Genomic DNA, 19,389 nt, shown 5'->3' on the forward strand with positions numbered 1-19,389 from the left:
AACAATAATTGGTGTTTAATCGAGTAAATATGTGTCTAATTAACACGAAAACTAATATAAAATATTTTATTTTGCTTTTGATTCACGCGCAATCAGTACTTCATTTCAAATACGAAATAGTGCCACGGAATTTTTTCGGGATGCAATTAGTTTTTTTTTATACCTTGAAGCAAAATTAGAAGCCCAAACTTTTCAATGGTGGTAATGGTGTAATGTAAGTAGCGTTTGTAACTGAAGAAAAATACTAAATCTCCCGATGCTGGTATTGATAGAGAAAAATATCATTTGTCACAGTATAACATTTTTAAAGAAAAGGTTAACATTTTCAGTCAGTTTTGGTCTTTTGTATTTTATTCATTTTTCCCACTTCACTGATACTATAAACTTCTACTGTGGTATTGTAACCAATAGTCGGATGACCGTTAAGGCCCGTGAACCTCCTGTTTGATAGTCGGATGACCGTTAAGGCCCGTGAACCTCCTGTTTCCAATGAAAACATTCATATTCGTACATGTATCTGTTTTAAGGCAACACGTTTCTTTCGTTTTTTCGGTTATTAAATGTTTCCATTCTCAAGAAATCTTGTCTCAAACTTAAAACCTAAACCCATTTTATCAATCTTCAAATGACTTTTATTTCACATTATATTTAATTCACAGCACAAAATTGTTCATACAAAATAATAAAACGTGCGATGTAAGGGAGGCAATCCTTGTTTTTGTATTTCATGACAAATATCAAACTGACACACTGGTTAGTTAAAACACTATATTTGCTACTGTACATGGATTTTGGACGCAATCAGAATTTAGCTTAAAATTCATATTATTCACACATCTGCAATAATTTCTATATTGACGACAAATATAGAGATCAGGTTTTAGAACAAAATGCCTAGTGTGAAAGGCGGGATTACCACTAAAATATGTACGCTTACATTAATTCATATAGATTCCTCAAACAAAAAAAGTTAATAAATAAGCACTGTCTTTTTTTTTTTTTTTTTTTACAAAAATCAACGTCCTTGCAAAAATCTACTTTTCTCTTTTAATGATGTTTTCTTCATGATAGGACTTCATATTGATTAAAAGTTAAATAATAGGTAGTTAGAACCTTGTTTGATAAAGTTATATGTGCCATAACTGGACGGAAACTTTGACATGTTATTTTTTCTTCAGTTATCTTTTGAAAATCATCAGGTTTGATGAATTAAGCTGCAAAATCATCTGCATGGACAAACAAAAATGTATGTTGCCTTATAAACATTAGTTACAACACATTCTTTTTTCCACAAAAAAAAATCTTGATTTTAAAATTTAAAATTAAAACCTATGGATTACAAGTATCGTAATTCTCAAAATGCTGGTAATTTTTTATGGTGAACAAAATATCAATTCTTGCTTCACGAGTATGAAAATTATGGCACAAATAACTTTTAAGTCAAAGACCCACTTTTGATAACAGACTATATTACAGTTTTTTTTTACTATAGATCAGTGTATTGTGGGTCTTGTCTTACTCAATTTATAAATACCTATGGTTAAATATTTACATATAAAATCATATCTTGTCTAAAATTAACATGCCCCGTATTTTAAGATGTGGAATGTGAAAGAAAATTTCATAAAAATATATAGACACACACAATTTGTATAGTAATACATGCAATCACGGTTTGTTGGAAGTACCACTAATTCTGGAATGTCTTTCAGCAGCCTCAAATTGACAAAATATTATATTTACATAAGCAATATCACAAGGAAGATGGCAATGGTTATATACACCAAACATTTATGTATAAATATGAAAATAGTTTCACATGCACATGTATTTTATAAAATATGTAAACAAACTGAGATTTCATCCTATAGGTATAATACTATCATTATGTAGTTAAGTCCAACAACGTCAGAGGTTTAGACGAACACATGACATGTCCACTTCTGAAACATTACATCTGTCTACGAACACATGACATGTCCACTTCTGAAACATTACATCTGTCTATGGGCAACAACGTCAGAGGTTTAGACGAACACATGACATGTCCACTTCTGAAACATTACATCTGTCTATGGGCAACAACGTCAGAGGTTTAGACGAACACATGACATGTCCACTTCTGAAACATTACATCTGTCTATGGGCAACAACGTCAGAGGTTTAGACGAACACATGACATGTCCACTTCTGAAACATTACATCTGTCTATGGGCAACAACGTCAGAGGTTTAGACGAACACATGACATGTCCACTTCTGAAACATTACATCTGTCTATGGGCAACAACGTCAGAGGTTTAGACGAACACATGACATGTCCACTTCTGAAACATTACATCTGTCTACGAACACATGACATGTCCACTTCTGAAACATTACATCTGTCTATGGGCAACAACGTCAGAGGTTTAGACGAACACATGACATGTCCACTTCTGAAACATTACATCTGTCTATGGGCAATATCCCAAGTTTCTCAACATCGTAATGTAATATGATTGGATTACATGTAGTTGTGGTTACTATACAGTTGACTCACAGTATAAAACATTAGATTTGGGAAAGACTGGTCCAATGATTACATTATATGTACAGTGTAACATTTATATCGCAATAAATAAGCAATATACAAGTAAAATAGACTCTTTCCCTATGTGACAAACATTGTGACGGATTTCTTGACTTGTAACAAAAGACACAGGTATTCAAAATCTTCTTATCAAACTTTAAAACACAAGAATATTATTATGCTTTGTAGTCGTAACATAAATTAAGCCTCAATAGAAATAACAAAGGAATTTCATTATGTGGGAGACTTATATACTAAATGCTTGATAGCTAGTGTAATCATACATTTAGCTTCAATACAAATGGATTTATTATAATGATGACTTTTATATATGTACTTGTACAATAGGTTTGTTTCTAAATACTGAGACTTGTTAATGTCTTGACCTCTAGAAGCAGAGTGTTCTTACTAGTAATCATAAATACTGGTAAAAATTATATTATATCATAAATATTGTTACATATTTAATTCTAACTACAAGGACAATACGGGACTTCAATTAAGGGCACACATACTCTTGATTTACCTTCTGAATACACTTAGTTTAGTACACCTAAATCTGTCTAAAAAGACAATCTGTGGGGAAAATGGAAAACGATCATCATAGCAAGTGTTCTTTATACAAAGGTCAAATCATATTAAAATTTATAATTTGGTCCCCCAAAAAATTATCTGATGAATTAGGTAGTCTTAATACAGAGGTTGTTGCTAAAGCAACTTTACTGTACTGGGACTAAATATTATATGGTATCGATATATATAATTATGGACTTCATACTATAAAGGGATTCTCATAATTGTAAGCTTCCAAATTAAACAAAGAGAATAGGACCTAATTCTCTTCAAGATGTAACTCTATTGCGGAATGGCCAACACTGCAATCTGGCAGATGAGTATAAAATAATATCCATCAAGGTAAACCAATCCAGTGAGGAGGTCTGTAGTCCTCCAGTACTATCTGCTTAGCCAACTCCGACCCAGGACGAGGGTAGCCCGTGTAGTAGATAGTCTGACCGTTAATCATCCAGGCTGTCCACCATCCGAAGCTCCCGACCGTCATCAACATGTGGTTACATTGTGACATCACAGCTACGTCCATTTCTCGAGAATTACCAGAATTAACAAACACCAAATCATCTCCTTTCATGTTTTCTTTACACCAAGCTAGGTCATCTGAAGCTACAACAAATATACAGTTAGTGTGATTCTTCCTAAACATGTCCATACCCTTCTGTAGATAGTCCAGTCCCGGAGACACGTATCCATAACTACTGATGTGTTTACTGTGTATGAAATCTCCTCTCCGTACATGGACAGCAATATAGGTCACAGGACCTTTTGCGGTTTTGGATTTCTCGGCGACTAGTTCAGAAAATATCTCGGCTGCCCTCTTTTGTATGTTATCCTTGAAGGTGAATTGACTTCTCAGCAATGACTCGCTCTCCTGAAAGTACTTGAAGCTCTGATAGTAGCCATCTAGCTTCACGTTTGTCTTTGGCCCGAGATTCATTGCAGCAGGTTCAAATGCACATCCAATTTTCTCCACATACTGTTTCCCATAATGAACATGAGTGCTTTCTGTGGTCTTGGTTGTAAGTTTGAAAATTTTTCTCAGTTCATTGTTTTGGGAGATCACTGGAATCAAGTTATTTTTATCCGCAATACCAAATAAGGATGCATACTGGAAAAGTATATTACCGAGTCTTCCTTTGAAATTGATTGTAATATAATGGGTTGGAGGCGGTCGTTTCGCTGCAGTATTCAAACCAATCTGCTTTGTTATATTTAGACTGGTAACTAATGCATTTGGTACTTTGCCTTTAATTTCTTCAGGGTGTTTTTCCTGGTCCCTATAAAGCTTTGATGGAATTTCATTCGATTTATGAGGTGCTTTTTCATATACAATGTCTCCCTTGCCATATTGTTTGTCTCCAGAGAAGAACTTTGACATAAGACCATGTGAGGATCCATACGTGTCAATGAAGCGGACATTGTTGGTGCCACTCTGGTCCGTCACGCCGCCCAGTCTGGTCAGGTGTATGATGATGACAGTCACCACCAGGGTCAAGCCTAACAGCAGACATCTAGTACTGGTTAGAAAACCTGTGGGAGATAGTCAATAGAAAACGGTTAAAAATGATAACATTAAATGTTCTAAATTATACCCATTGTTGATATAGAAGATTCTATTGCTATACTGTACTTGACTTCAGATTTGTTATATAATATTCATTAAAATTCAAATGCATTTTAGGCATACTGGAAACCAACTTCTTTCCCTAGTGAAAACTTCATTCTAAACAAACAAACTGAAGATTTGTTCAAAAATATTTAAATTCACAGTTTAAATTCATAGAGCTCTATTGTATTTTTGATTCAAACAATGCTTTGCAGCAATTATTTTTTATGATTTTTTCCCCCTACAAATTATGTTAAATTCAATCTCAGGAAAATATAATGTGAACTATAAATTAAATAATATCTTAATACTTTAAAACTATAATTTATGGTATAAGTAACCTGGGCATATAATACCACTTTTTTTATGAGAAATATCAATTTAAATTTAACCTTTGTTTCCAAATTCATTGATGTAAACTTTATCACTGAATAAAATCAAAGTAATCATAACTGTTAGTGTTAGAGCAGGGTTTCAACTTTCCATTGTAAAAATTAGTTCAGTTTAGTGTAAAACCAAATAATAACAAAACAAGTATCATATTGTGTTATGATCCAGAAAGTTAAGTTCAGTATGTGCTTTTTCTGTATTTGCATAATTACGGAGTTACTTGCCCTTGCGGGTAGGTATTGATTGTGACGTCATGTGTTTGAGAGATAAACTTCATATGTTTCGGAGAAAACGAAATAAATTGTGCTCACAAAATAAGGATGTAACAATCGATACCTACCCACAAGGAGCTAACTCTGTAACATACAAAGACGGAATGAGGAGGGGAGTGATTACTAAACCAGGATAATCCCTGCTATTGTTTTATTAGTAAATATTTAATTACTTGGGTGCGCATGTACCTGAGAAATGGCGGTAATGTGTTTTACTTTAATTTAGTGATGTTAGTAAAATAGTTACATATCTACCTGTTGTCTGTGCATGATATACATGGATATGTTCTGGTATGCAAATTAATACAGGGACTTGTAACAATTAACCATGCATAGTGGGTTTTTTTTCTTTTATTTTTTCATTCCTACTACTGCTACATGTTTGCACATAGTAATATATGGATATTGCTATTATGTATGGCTTTGATAATTATAAAGTTCTGGTCTTCAAAACCATGCTAGCAACATCTGTCAACACATATCACATGTACAAGTATAGAACTATAAGGTCTAAACAAACTGGTCACATAAAGAGGTGTGGCTACACCCAAAACAGATCTATCTTTCTGCTTCACCCACAAGAGGTCTATCTTTCTGCTACACCCACGAGAGATCTATCTTTCTGCTACACCCACAAGAGATCTATCTTTCTGCTACACCCACAAGAGATCTGTCTTTCTGCTACACCCACAAAAGATCTGTCTTTCTGCTACACCCACAAGAGATCTATCTTTCTGCTACACCCACAAGAGGTCTATCTTTCTGCTACACCTACAAGAGATCTATCTTTCTGTTACACCCACAAGAGGTCTATCTTTCTGCTACACCCACAAGAGATCTGTCTTTCTGCTACACCCTCAAAAGATCTGTCTTTCTGTTACACCCACAAGAGATCTATCTTTCTGTTACACCCACAAGAGATCTATCTTTCTGCTACACCCACAAGAGATCTATCTTTCTGCTACACCCACAAGAGATCTATCTTTCTGCTACACCCACAAGAGATCTATCTTTCTGCTACACCAACATGATATCTTTCTTTTCGCTACACCCACAAGAGATCTATCTTTCTGCTAAACCCACAACAGATCTATCTTTCTGCTACACCCACAAGAGATATATAATTCCATATTTCACCCACAAGAGATCTATTTTCTAGTTATCACGTCAAGTTTTTTTCCCATTCTGATGCAAATTAGTGCAACAGGACATCCAGTTGACCCTTGACTTTTAGCAGATTCAGAAGTCAAATCATCATTTCTCAGAAATCTGAAGAGTTAAACACAAAGCCTATGACAAATAGACATGTGCTTCAAACTCAAGAGTAAAATCTGATTTTTTGTCAAAAATATACTCTCAGGGGTTCACTGGATGCCCTGCACAAGTTAAAGGAACTCTTTGATTTTTTTCTTTGAAATATATCATGACTTGATATCCCAATGAAGCTCATGTAAGCTGAATTTAGAAACAGCACACGGAACGATGCACCATCGAAATACAAGTGAACAGATTTAAAAGAGGCTCGCAGTCACATGCTGAAAGGTCATCTGATCATAACTAGTTGTACACCGAGTATGTACACCATGTATAGTAAAAAATATAGCATAATCATTTGTGCAGCGAAGATGAAGAAATGGCCAGAAATAACAATACTTAGTGTTTAGAACCAGTTAAAGCACGATTTAACATTTTAACATGTAGAAATATGGTTTTCCAATTGTGAAAGAAAATAAGAAAACTGTTTTAAACTTTTGAATAACATTCCAATTCATGTAATATGACCTGGTCAAAACATATTGGACCTGCTCAAGACGAGCAATGTATTACAATTAATATTATGAACTGAATCCTGACCATTTCATGTACATAAGATATATATAAAAGGATATTATTCTACACTGCCAATTGAAGAATACATTGACTTGATTCGTTTCATACTATTTTACCTACCATGTAAACCATGAGCCATTTTAAGCTTGTCTTCACACACTACTGTAGAAGGAGACAAAATCCCATCATCTCACACAAGCAATATAAAAAAGATACCTTCCAACAAGTACTGCACTTTCAATGAGGCATAATATCGTCTATGGACAAAGCTACAACTCGGCTACATCAGGTGACAGAAAATCATGGATCAAGTATATCATGAACAGGAAATACACCACCACCAATGGGTGATAAGCCACCTTGAATAAAGATTCAATTGATCCATACATAAAAAGATCAAGATTACGGATGTTTGATTTTGAATATGTAGCACATGTTACACACAACCAATATACTTTAGTAATAGAACACATACCACTATAGAAATCCAATATCAAAATTGTAAGGTAACAGCTGTGACTAAATGATATCAATTTATAATTGATATAGTACACCATCAGTCAATTTATCTGCCATTTGTGGGTTATTCCCCAAGATTACAAATTTAATGGATGTATCACAAAGTATGTATACTACAGTACACCGCTTAGAGTGTTTTATCACATTTTACAATAGACCAATAACTTAATGTCATTTACAAGATACAAGGTCTTATAATAATGTACTGCAATTTGGCATCTGGAATAGGGGGAAGAGGGTTAGAAAATGGCAGGACAGTTAGTTGGTCAAATATCAAAAGGTATACAAGCAATATAAAATAGGGTAATATAATAATCATGCAAAAATTTCACTGTTTCTGTCAACAACAAGTACCCAACAATGTTAATTACCTATAATTATTAATTATTAGTGAGTGTACGTTAGTGAGAATTTCAATTGATGTGTCATTTGCACACAGTTTTAGATACGGTTGCACAAATTAAAGGAAATATCAATCGTTTTCATCAAAATTAATAATCATAATAAAGATTTCAGCACCTTCCAAGGAAGCTAATTAAATTCTCTAGGTCACCTATGGTGTCAATGTAATGGGAATAATTCATGAACCACATGATACCCGATAATGTTTGTGCGGGACTATTGTTTCTATTAGTAATGGAATGATGTCAAAAGATGATATCCCACCCTAACTTCATTTCAGCGGGAAGATTACAAATAGTTAAGTCCATCACCACTTGGGATACTAGCCCCGCACAAACGTTATCGGGTATTACATGGTACATGAATTAGTCCCATTTACGAGTTTGATCACCAAATAAGAACTTAATTTATCACACAGAAACAAAATTTCTATTTTCAGTAACAGTGATCATAATTGACAAGAAAAGATCTTCAGACTTCAACAATCACAAGCAAGCACTTTCCCAAAGGAAGCTATAACCATGATGTTTTTTTTTAACCAAAATGGATCTTGAGTTATCACAGAACCCTTGTATCTTTACGAGGCAACAACACAGCAGTACAAGTACATATGTCAATTTTGCGTAGCATGCAACACAATAATTGCCAGGCATGCAGCAGTTAGTCACATTCTGTGTGGAGGATGAAACTATCATATATTAAATCACAAAACTGCACACATTACCAGAATGGCGTTTACCTCGCCTCATTCTTGCTTTGAATTAGTATGTTCTCTCTGTCAATGAATAAAATAGCAAATCAAATGAAAATAATGCATGCCGAAACAGACACACAAAGCTGAAGTACAAGTTTATGTACGGAATAAACAAACACCAATTACATGGGTTAATATTCTAGACAACTTGACTTACATTTACAATTTATAAGATGGATGCTGGTTAATGGTAAGATGTGTGTGGATGGAATATTGATTAATATGGGTTACATTACATCCTAAAAATGGTTTTATAAATTATACAAAAGTATTCAGTATTAGTCATGATACAACAATTATCTTTATAATTATAATGCAATAGAAAAGCAAAACCTGTCTAACCTGACACCAGACTTTTCTGATATCCTGTCTAATCTGACCAAAAGAATTGTTCCCCATGCCGGCCAGGCATATATATATATAGTCCGCTAAACCTGCCTATATTATTAGGCTTTTTTATTTATTTTTTTTTTTTTTTTGCCTAATATATAGTCTATATATAAGGCAAAAAAAAAAAATTTTTTTTAAAAAAGCCTAATAATATAGGCAGGTTTAGCGGACTAATATATATAGTGTTAGATTTGACAGGTTTCAATGTTCATGAGCCATATATACATATATCCATTAATGGTACATCTTTTTCTAGTTATAAATGCATTGATTGAACCGGTTTCATTTACGAAATCGATAATCAGAAATTGGAATGTCAAAATTGATCCATTTAATATGCAGTATTTGACCCAATAAACGCCCATGGCATTTATCAAATTCAAAAATGAAAAGGTGCTTAGATGAAATTATTGCAAACCTATCTAGTTTTGGTCTTTATTTATGCCCGGACAAGCATTTGAAATTGAGGCCTCAAGAGGGGGAGGGACACTTCCAGGGACATGAGCGCTTATTGGGTCAAATACGGTAAACTGTTTTCAAATCCAGGAAACAATTGCTCATTTATTGGAACTTTACACTTTTCTGAGATTATTGCGATGTATAACTATGCTTACCGGAAACTGGTGAGTAATACCACTATTAGGTACCAACAAATATCATTTAAATCATTCATAATATTGTGGAAGAAATTAAAGCATGTTTGTTGTTATACAATTAAAGTATGGGGTTGAGGGATATAGCAAGTTTCCGGTTTCCAGAGACTTGTCTATTTCCCGAGGCGGAGCCGAGAGAAATAGGCAAGTTCGAGGGAAACCGGAAACTTGATATATCACTCAATCCCATACTTTAACTGTTTTAATATACCGATACATACAAAAGCTATGATTAGACTAAAAATATATTTCTCTCATACGCTATATATTCCTGTCGCGTACGGCAATGGTCATTAGAGATTGAGAGAACATTGTAATGGATCTACGTAATCTTATCTTCAAACATACAAATTATTCCAAAATGATAATATTGTGATTCCATGTCCGTCTTGTTTTGCTTCTATTCAAACCTCAGGTTAAAATTTGATTCAGCTATGATTTCTCAATATTTCAACATTTATACCACTAGGCATAATACTAAAATATACAAGTATTGTTGAAATTCCGAGACGTTAACCACTTACAGGTAGCCTATATATATACATAACAATTGTACGTACATTGTACATGTACATACAAAAGGTAAATCCTCTGACCCCATTGCATTTTTCACAATCCTCTCACTTACAAGATAAATATGACGACGTGTTCGGTAACAGATTCTGATCGATACTAACGTCGTCTGAGTACGTCAACGGAGATGGCGTGATTGGAAACTAGCTCCGCCCAATTGTTACGTCACCTAGCAACTGATGGCGTGATCGGAAACAAGTCCCGCCCACCTCGAATCTGATTGGTTAAACGGAAAAAGCCGAGTCCGTGTGTGTGCTAGCTTCCTGGGGTGTGCTAGTTCGAAGACTAGCACACAGCTGAGCGAGGGTTTTGGAAAAACGTAGGGAGCTAGTCAATTTAACAAAGTAACTTTTACATAGCGTAAATAAAGTAGAGGTATATTAAGACAGACTAATGCATCATGTGGGGGAGGGGGGTTAGGGATCAGAGCCAAAATTTATACAAACTCTGTCCCTAAGGTTTTTTCTAGCCAAATTTGGTTCTTTCCATGCAGAACTCTATGACAGTAGCAATATAACCAGTATTTTTCCTGTCTATATATTTTGGGCCGAAATAAGGCCCCATTCCCAATTGTATTTCTTGTTATTTTTTCCCAAATCTATGTCTAAATTTCCCAAATCAGTGAGTTGACGCGTATTTTGTGCGACGAAACTAAAAAATTCCTGAAATCCCAAGTCTGAACATCGTATTTTAGTATCCATTCTTACATTTGATTCTTAGAGATGCATAATTGTCTATTTTTACCTTTTCCAAAATTTCCATAAACACCGTTTCAATTTTTCATTTCCTACTTTTATCGCACAAAATTTCCCAATTTTCACCAGGTGGCAATTTCCCAAAATACCCAGGAAAAACACTGATAAAGGAAATACCTCTTTTTCCCCTATAGTGCCCCACTCCTCCTGCCCCAGGAGGTCAGAACCAAAATCTATAAAAATTCTGTTCCCTTTCCCCAGAGGATGTTTCTGGCAAAATATGGTTACAATCCATAAAGAACTCTGTGACTAGTAGCCATTAAAAGGAAATGTTGATGGGCCGATGGACGACGGAGGCCGCACCATGACATTTTTTTAGCTCACAGGCCCTTTGGGCCAAGTGAGCTAAAAGTGAGTTTTTGTCCTATACTCTTGACTCTTGTGTTCCACACACATTGTATTTAGGTAAAACCATGCACACATGATGGCAGCCTTATAAGTTATATTGCATTTACTTCAGAACTGTTTTCAACAATCATTTAAAAACATTATCTTAATGTACACAGAAAGAAACTCTGATTAGCTCACTTTATAACTCTCAGGTCTTATATAAGGCCAATGAAAAAAAATTCTTGTTTCCGGTAACACCCTTTAACAAGAGGCCCAAGGGCCTTAACAGTCATCTGACTACCTTGGCAACAAATAAAAACACTTGGTCATGACCATGTAAGGATAATTTAATGCAAGTTTCAGTCAAACTGCATGGGTAGAACTTCAAGAAGTTCAAAATGTGTTTTCAAGATGGCGGCTTTGGTGGCCATCTTGGTTTTCGGGTCAACCAGACAAATAACAACACTTTATTGGGACAATGTCAGTATCCTTAAAATTATTCAGACAAGTTACAGCAAAATCGCACTGGTAGAACTTGAGAATAAGTTCAAACTATAATTTCAAGATGGTGGGAATGGTGTCCATCTTGGATTTCAGATCAACATAAGATATAAAAACACTTGGTCACGACAATGCAAGTATCAGCTAAATCACACTGGCAGAATTTGAAAAGTTCAAAATTCAAGATTTTAGAATATTTGACCCCCCTGACCTTGATAGTTGGTCAAGGTCATTCATTTCAATAACTTTGGTAACCCTTCATCCCAGCATGCCACAGGCCAAATATGAGTACCCTGGACCTTTTGGTTAGTTGGAAGAAGTCATTCAAAGATTTTAGCCTATTTGACCCCTGTGACCTAGAAAGTAGGTCAAGGTAATTAATTTTCACAACTTTGGTAGCCATTCATCCCCGCATACTACAGGCCAAATTTGAGTAATCTGGGCATTACGGTTATTTAGAAGAAGATGTTCAAAGATTTTAGCCTATTTGACCCTGGTGACCTTGACAGCAGGTCAAGGTCGTTCATTTTTATAACTTAGGTAGCCCTCTTCCCCCTCATGGTACAGGCTAAATATGAGTACTCTGGGCCTCATATGCATGGTAATTGAGGAAAAGTCGTTGAAAGATTTTAGCCTATTTGTCCCCTGTGACCTTGAAAGTATGTCAAGGTCATTTATTTTCACAACTTTGATAGCCCTTCATCCCCGCATGCTATAGGCCAAATATGAGTACTCTGGGCCTTATAGTTATTGAGAAGAAGTCGTTTTAATGAAAAGTATACGCATGGCAGACTCCGCCGGACTGTGCATGATAAGGTCATCTGATGAAGGGTCTGCAGGTAGTGATTTTGGTTTTTTTTAAAATATTTTTTCTCTTCATCCCAGTTATTGAAGTGAAAAACTGAAGAAGACTGTATTCAACCTTATATAAACCATAGATTTGATTCCCAGGACATCATTTGTTTCTTAAATTTACAAAATTTGTACCAAAATTCATGATTTTGTGAAAAACCAAACAAGATTTAGGTTATTTGTTTGCTTGAGGACAAACTTATGACAAGAGGCCCATGGGCCTTAAGAGTTATCTGAAAATCATTTCAACAAATTATAACAAGAGGGAGGGAAAACAAATATTTGGTGAAATAGAAACCGAAACAAAAGTGTTGGGCAGAGATTATATGTAAGTTATAATTAGACAGAGGAGTCACCAGTGTGCAAAGGTTGTGTGTATACACAGACAACAGTCAAGGAGTACTGGTATAAAGTCTGTTTATTCTTTACACAGTCTGTGTATTCTACCAATCAGAAGGCATTCTTCCCATGACTGCTTTACAGGTAATGCAGTAAATGAAAGGCCACCTTCTAATTTGTTCAAAGGAATATTATTCAATGAATAAGGAATTTATGAATGAAAGTTTAATGAATGAAATGGTTCAAGAGGTCACCACTAGATCTCATTGTAGGGTAAGTCCTACAAATATAGTAAACTGTATACAGATATCATACAAGTGTTAGAGCACTGCATTAAAAAGAAAAAAGAAATTATTATTTGCAATAGGGTATTGACAGATATAACATGACTAAAGTTGGATGTACAAAGCAAGCTTATGTTGATTATATTGGTTAGCTAATATATAGCCTTAAGCTTGCCTTTTCCACTAAATTATAGGTAATAAGAAATGCACTTCAGCCAACAACATTTTAAAGGATTTTTAAGGTTAATAACCCATATTATTATACCTCGCTTTCATTAAGAATGCTCTGATTGGATTAAACTTGATCACATGATATTGAATAAGTTAGATATTTCCCCGGGGAAATAACCCCAGGGAAATAACCCCAGGGAAATAACCCCTGAGGGAAATAACCCAAGGGATATAACACCTTGGAAGCTCCGCACGTGACTGGAAGTTAACGTCATCTGCAACGTCAACCAACAATGGCAATGCTGTTTCTTACTTTTTTGATGTGTCGGGATACATCTAGAATTGTCTCCCTGGAAAGAGTTATTTTCTCTTGGGCTTAATTCACCATCGAGAAAATAACTCTTTCCAGGGAGACAATTCTAGTTGTATCCCTCCACAGAGGGCCATAATTGTATATTATTATATGGCTGTGTGTTTTGCTCACTCCTGATTTGCTGAAACTACACTTTCCCGCCACGATACAACACAATATCCACCAGAAAATTCAGAACTATGCATTGTGACGTCATCTCAGATTGATATAAGATTCCGAAACCCCCAGGTCGTATCCAAATATAGAAATCTTGCATTGTGACGTTATGTAAAATGACGTTAAAATCACTTCACAGGTTGATATAAGATTCCAATGGGTCCAGGTCGTACCCAAATATATCGTAAAGGGAATTTCCGTGACAACAAATATCTATTGTGACGTCATTATTCAGGGAAATGTATCGGGGAGCCGCAGGTTTACTGGAATCAATGTGACCCCGCCAATATTTGTGTGTACATTTTTGTCAGATTTTTCAAATGATAAGTAAAATGTATTTCGTGGTGTTTTCTCTATTTTATTGATATTATCAACCTTCATTTTTCTCTTCAAAATTATTCAACAGGACTATTGAGTATCTGGGAGAGGGGTTGCTCAATATCATGAAGAGAAAATACATGTGCATATACCAGTAAATGTAGTCAAATTGTTTACATTATGTAAATGCCATATAATAAAACAGATATCTACCTGTTTTCAGGTGGATACGGTGATTTATCAGCTCTCGAAAGTGATAACCCGCGGCCTTCGGCCTCGGGTCATATCACTTCCTCGAGTTGATAAATCACCATATCCACCCGAAAACAGGTCGATATTTGTATATTATATGTATATCCAAGAATAGGTCTTTTAAATATCATAATAGTCCTCTTTTTTCATTCTTGTGCTAGTGCTTCTAGGGATACATGTATTTTTTAACTGTGAAAAGTGCAGGACATACTGTAAATCGGGATATTTTGGTGCTTTTGCATCAAAATTGAGTGGTTAAATTTTGGTGTGTTTGAATTTGGCACTTTGCTCTTTAAACTTTTGACACATAATTTTGATCTGAACATAATGATAAATTCTTCGCAAATCACTCAAACAGTCAATTTTGTGGGGCACGTGCGACTTTCTGTATTTGACACGTTGACAAACATATTGTTTCCGAATAGCTGAAATGAGCTATTGATAGTAGCTGTTATGAGATAGAGTAGCCGATATCAGCTATATAGCTGAATATGGCAGATTTCCCCAACCTGTTATAAGTGAGAAGGATTTGCCACTCGGGGTTTTGGAAAGCTACTGTTGTAGAGGAAAAGATATCACCTTCTGACTGACTTTTCCGTCAGAAGGTGATCTCTTTTCCGCTACAACAGTAGCTAGGATTTGGACAAAAAGGTCGCAAACAGGCAAACGCTTTTGTGTTTGCGCATTGACCGTGACGTTAGGCGACGACTGATATCCCTTTGGTATCCTTTTTCAATCAGGTGATACCTTTTCCGCTACAACAGTAGTTAGTCGTGCTTTACCACTAACATGTTGGAGTTCGACAGGAACGTTACTAGAATTAGCCAAGTCCATTTGCTGACGAATACGACAGTACCACAGGGCCTCGTTACTAATGATGATATATATAAGATAGGTCACGTCTGTTTACATATTATAGTGTAATGTATGTAAACAGACGTGACCTATCTTATATATATCATCATTAGTAACGAGGCCCTGTGCATGGACTATTCCAGCCATTCGTTTTAAATAGAAATTAGAAACTTAGTAATTCGAGGTTAAACACAAAATAGGAGACTACATACCTTTAAATGTCTTACCCGTACCACTCATTTTTCAGACTTACAAGTAAACCCATGTCATTTTGCCGTTAAGCATTCTATTTACGTTGATCAAAATTCAGCAAGCGTTTAATGGACTCTGGACACTAATATTAGAAGGTATCGCGGACACGGACGAAACCGGAAAATGTATGCACGCACAGTATATACATGTACATAGAAAAAAATATCTCAAATTGAAGCTTGGCGGAACTGCCAAAAATCAGTAAATTTTGCCTTACTTTGTAGCCAGGCTGTGGCCTAAAAAAAGTGTTCCAATATGGGTAGCGTCACGTTACCATTTCATTTCACCTCTTACAATGTCATTAACCCTAGTGTAGTATAATGGATTCTGCTATGCTTTCATCTTAACCGCTTAACCTAGACATATTATAAAATTAGTCTTTTTAGCCCACCATCAACAGACTGTGGGCTATCGCCTTTCGTCCGTGGTCCGTCAGTCCTTCCGTCCGTTAACAATTCTTGGTACCGCTATTTATCAGAAAGTACTGAAGGAGTCTGTATCAAATTTCACATGAAGGTTTCCCTAGGATCTTTGTTGTGCATTATGCATTTTGGGAGACATCGGTTACAAGATGGCCGATAGGTAGCCATCTTGGATTATGATAGTTGAAGTTTAATTTGTTACTAATTGTAGCGATACATGTACATTTTGTACTTTTACATGTCTACATTACACATGCACATTTTAGCAAAGACCTTAAGAAAAGGACAACATAATGGTCTAGTGTTAAACTTATTACTCACTTAACCATTTCATGATAGCAGTGGAGATAAAGCACATTATCAAAGATAGACCTGCATGTGAATCATCCCAACTGCAACTTATGGAAAAACAAAACAATGCTACTTTGAAAACACTAAATGATGGTGGTAAGTGTACATCTGTGCTTTAAAACGTGTATGTTTCCATGAAAAAAATCTGTTTTCAAACTTTATTTATAAGAGGTATTTCTAAAAACAAAATCAATTTTTCGTCTGCCTAAGACCTTTACTGGGTCAACATACTATGTGTTACTCTTCAGACCTCAGTTGTGCATTGTGTATGTCCTTCCGAGTTCCCATGCCAAGCATCTGGCAATTCTTCAAATCATACAGAGTAACCTCCCTTTATTAACAGTCTCTACTTCTTATATCATTTTTTTACGTTCTGCCTAGTGTTATGTAAATAAAAGATAAAAAAAGAAACATTGGTTTTTAGATAATGATCGACTAAAAAGTGTTTAAAAATGGTTTATGAATAAATAGGCAGATTATACCTGGTGTCACTGTATGATATCAGACCTAATTTCTTTAACTTTTTTTTTTCTTTCTATTAAGTCTTGATAGACCTAAATTGTTGATATTCATTTAGTCACTCTGAAAAAAAAATACCAGACAGAGTGCATGAACTCTCACAATTCATCAAATTTATCCAGAGTTTCTTCCCTTTAGTCTCTACAGTACTGCCTACAATGTATGTTACTTTTACATTCTTATCTAGTGTTTTATAAAATTGCTAAAAAAAGCGAAAATAAGACAGTGCAGGTAAACAATTATGGTTCTAAAAGTGTTTGAAAACATGTTGTGTGATAAAATCCCTGTGAAATGCAAGATTAGTCATAATACATACATATTAACTGTTATCAGACAGTGAAAAAATATGTACCGTGAATACTCATGATATACAGTATATGATGATCTAGTATCTACAGTAGTAAACACTTGTGCAGGACTCTTGAACTGAGTGTTTGAAGAGCAAAAGATGCTAATATAAAAAAATGTTTTACACTTGATCACTACATACTTATTCACTACATATATGTATCTTTGTTTTATTCGCAGCATCAAATTTTGCAATGTTTGATGACTTCACTGAGAAATACCAGGCTTACATGAAAAGCTCTGTCACTCTCCAGCAGGACTTTGTTACCAAACTACGTGAAGTTGATGGACCATATGAAATGATCAAAAGGTAAGGAGAAGAAAAATTGAAGCTAACATTTGCATAAAAATTATTTTACTATGATTTTGTTGATCTCATGGTCAGTGTAAGCATGCCATATGTCATGATGTTTACACTGTAACTATACACATTTAAATGATGCACAATTTATAATTAATATTTATAATACTACTACTACTGTTTTCTTTGTTGATAGATGGTTGGACTCTACTACAACCAAATCCAGACCAGATGACCTGAAAAAGCAATATTCCTTCTTTTGTGATGACCATTCCAGTAAACTCACCTTCTAAAAAAGGAGAAAAAGAATAAATGCTTTCACCAAACTAATGTCCATAACAAACTTTTACGATAACATTATATTTTACATTTTCTGCATGTAATTAATGCAAATGATGATGCAATTATCTTATAATGTTTAATCTTAAATAGACACTGACAAAGTCACGTGAACAACAAACAACTTGCCAGAAGAAACTTGAGACTGTCCAAGCTACACTACAGTTAACCATTAGAATGGATGTAGAAGTATCAGCCCGTGATATTAAGGAGCAGAGAACTCTCCGAGGAGTTGAAAAGGATCTGATTACTCGGCTCAACAAATCACTCAAACAGTGCCAGGCATTGGTCATAGAAGAAGCTGAAAGTAGAAAAAACCTTCTGAAGGTAAAATTGATTTGCATAGATTCTGATGTAATTTTCATCATAAAAGTCAGTACTCAATGTCACATCTTAAAGACACTTTTTCTAAATCTAATTTAAATTTGAACTGATACATAAAATACATTCATGATGAACAGTATTATTGACCCCTCTTTAGATTTCGTTATGGTTCAATTATCATCCTGTAAATTAATTTATACTGGTCTTATATCAATTTTCATTGAACTTCAAGACATTCAATTACCACCTTCCGTCTTTGGATTTTATATAAACAGTCCGTTCTGTTTGCCCTATCTCTTTAAATTATGTGATATTTTATGACAATTAAAACTTGTATCCTTGTTTTGGCCCCACAGATATTGAAAAATGTAAGCACCTCCTTGATTTCTATATTCAAACCCCATTTTTGTGTCGCCTGCAACGCAAGTGCGACACATACGCATAACTTTGTCGGTATTCGGAAAAACGGTGTCCGCTTGATAACTTTAGTATTTATTGTCCAATTTCAACCAAACTTAGTATATTGCTTTATATCAATGAGATCTCGGATCGGTTTGATACTGGTCAAAATCCGTTAATATTTACGGGACTTTAAAATCGTCAAAACAGACAATTTCTTGGTTTCCTGCGATAACTTAATATTTATTATTCTATTTTAACCAAATGTATTGATTGATATCAATGAGATCTACGATGGGTTTGATACTGGTCAAAATCCGTCAATATTTGCAAGAGTTACGAGACTTTAAAATCATCAAAACAGATAATTATTTGGTTTCCGCTCTGGACAATAACTTTTGTATTTATTATCCGA

General features: G+C 34.9%; 1 protein-coding gene across 4 annotated transcripts; it reads right to left on the reverse strand.

Annotated features, from left to right (window-relative positions):
- Nucleotides 1–609: 609 nt before the first annotated feature.
- LOC138315583 (galactoside alpha-(1,2)-fucosyltransferase 2-like) lies at nucleotides 610–16,039 on the reverse strand. Of its 4 annotated transcripts, none has more exons than XM_069256707.1 (3): nucleotides 15,932–16,039; nucleotides 8,903–8,938; nucleotides 610–4,674 (listed from the first exon to the last, which is right to left on the reverse strand). In XM_069256707.1, the coding sequence occupies exons 2-3, from the start codon at nucleotides 8,910–8,912 to the stop codon at nucleotides 3,482–3,484; spliced, it is 1,203 nt and encodes a 400-aa protein (XP_069112808.1). In that variant the 5' UTR covers nucleotides 8,913–8,938; nucleotides 15,932–16,039; the 3' UTR covers nucleotides 610–3,481. The 4 variants fall into 4 exon arrangements, with proteins under 4 accessions (XP_069112808.1, XP_069112806.1, XP_069112805.1 ...); XM_069256705.1 differs by having other exon boundaries at nucleotides 8,888–8,938; nucleotides 15,932–16,031; XM_069256704.1 differs by lacking the exon at nucleotides 8,903–8,938.
- Nucleotides 16,040–19,389: the final 3,350 nt, after the last annotated feature.

The sequence above is a fragment of the Argopecten irradians genome, chromosome 2 (genome assembly GCF_041381155.1).
Source record: "Argopecten irradians isolate NY chromosome 2, Ai_NY, whole genome shotgun sequence".
Lineage (NCBI taxonomy): Eukaryota > Metazoa > Mollusca > Bivalvia > Pectinida > Pectinidae > Argopecten > Argopecten irradians.

Excerpts from the sequence above, each read along its gene's own strand:
- LOC138315583 (XM_069256704.1), bottom strand. The coding sequence starts at position 15,959 with ATGAGTGGTACGGGTAAGACATTTAAAG. Across the intron at positions 4,675-15,931 it reads TACGGGTAAGACATTTAAAG|GTTTTCTAACCAGTACTAGA; the intron begins GTATGTAGTCTC and ends TATCTCCCACAG.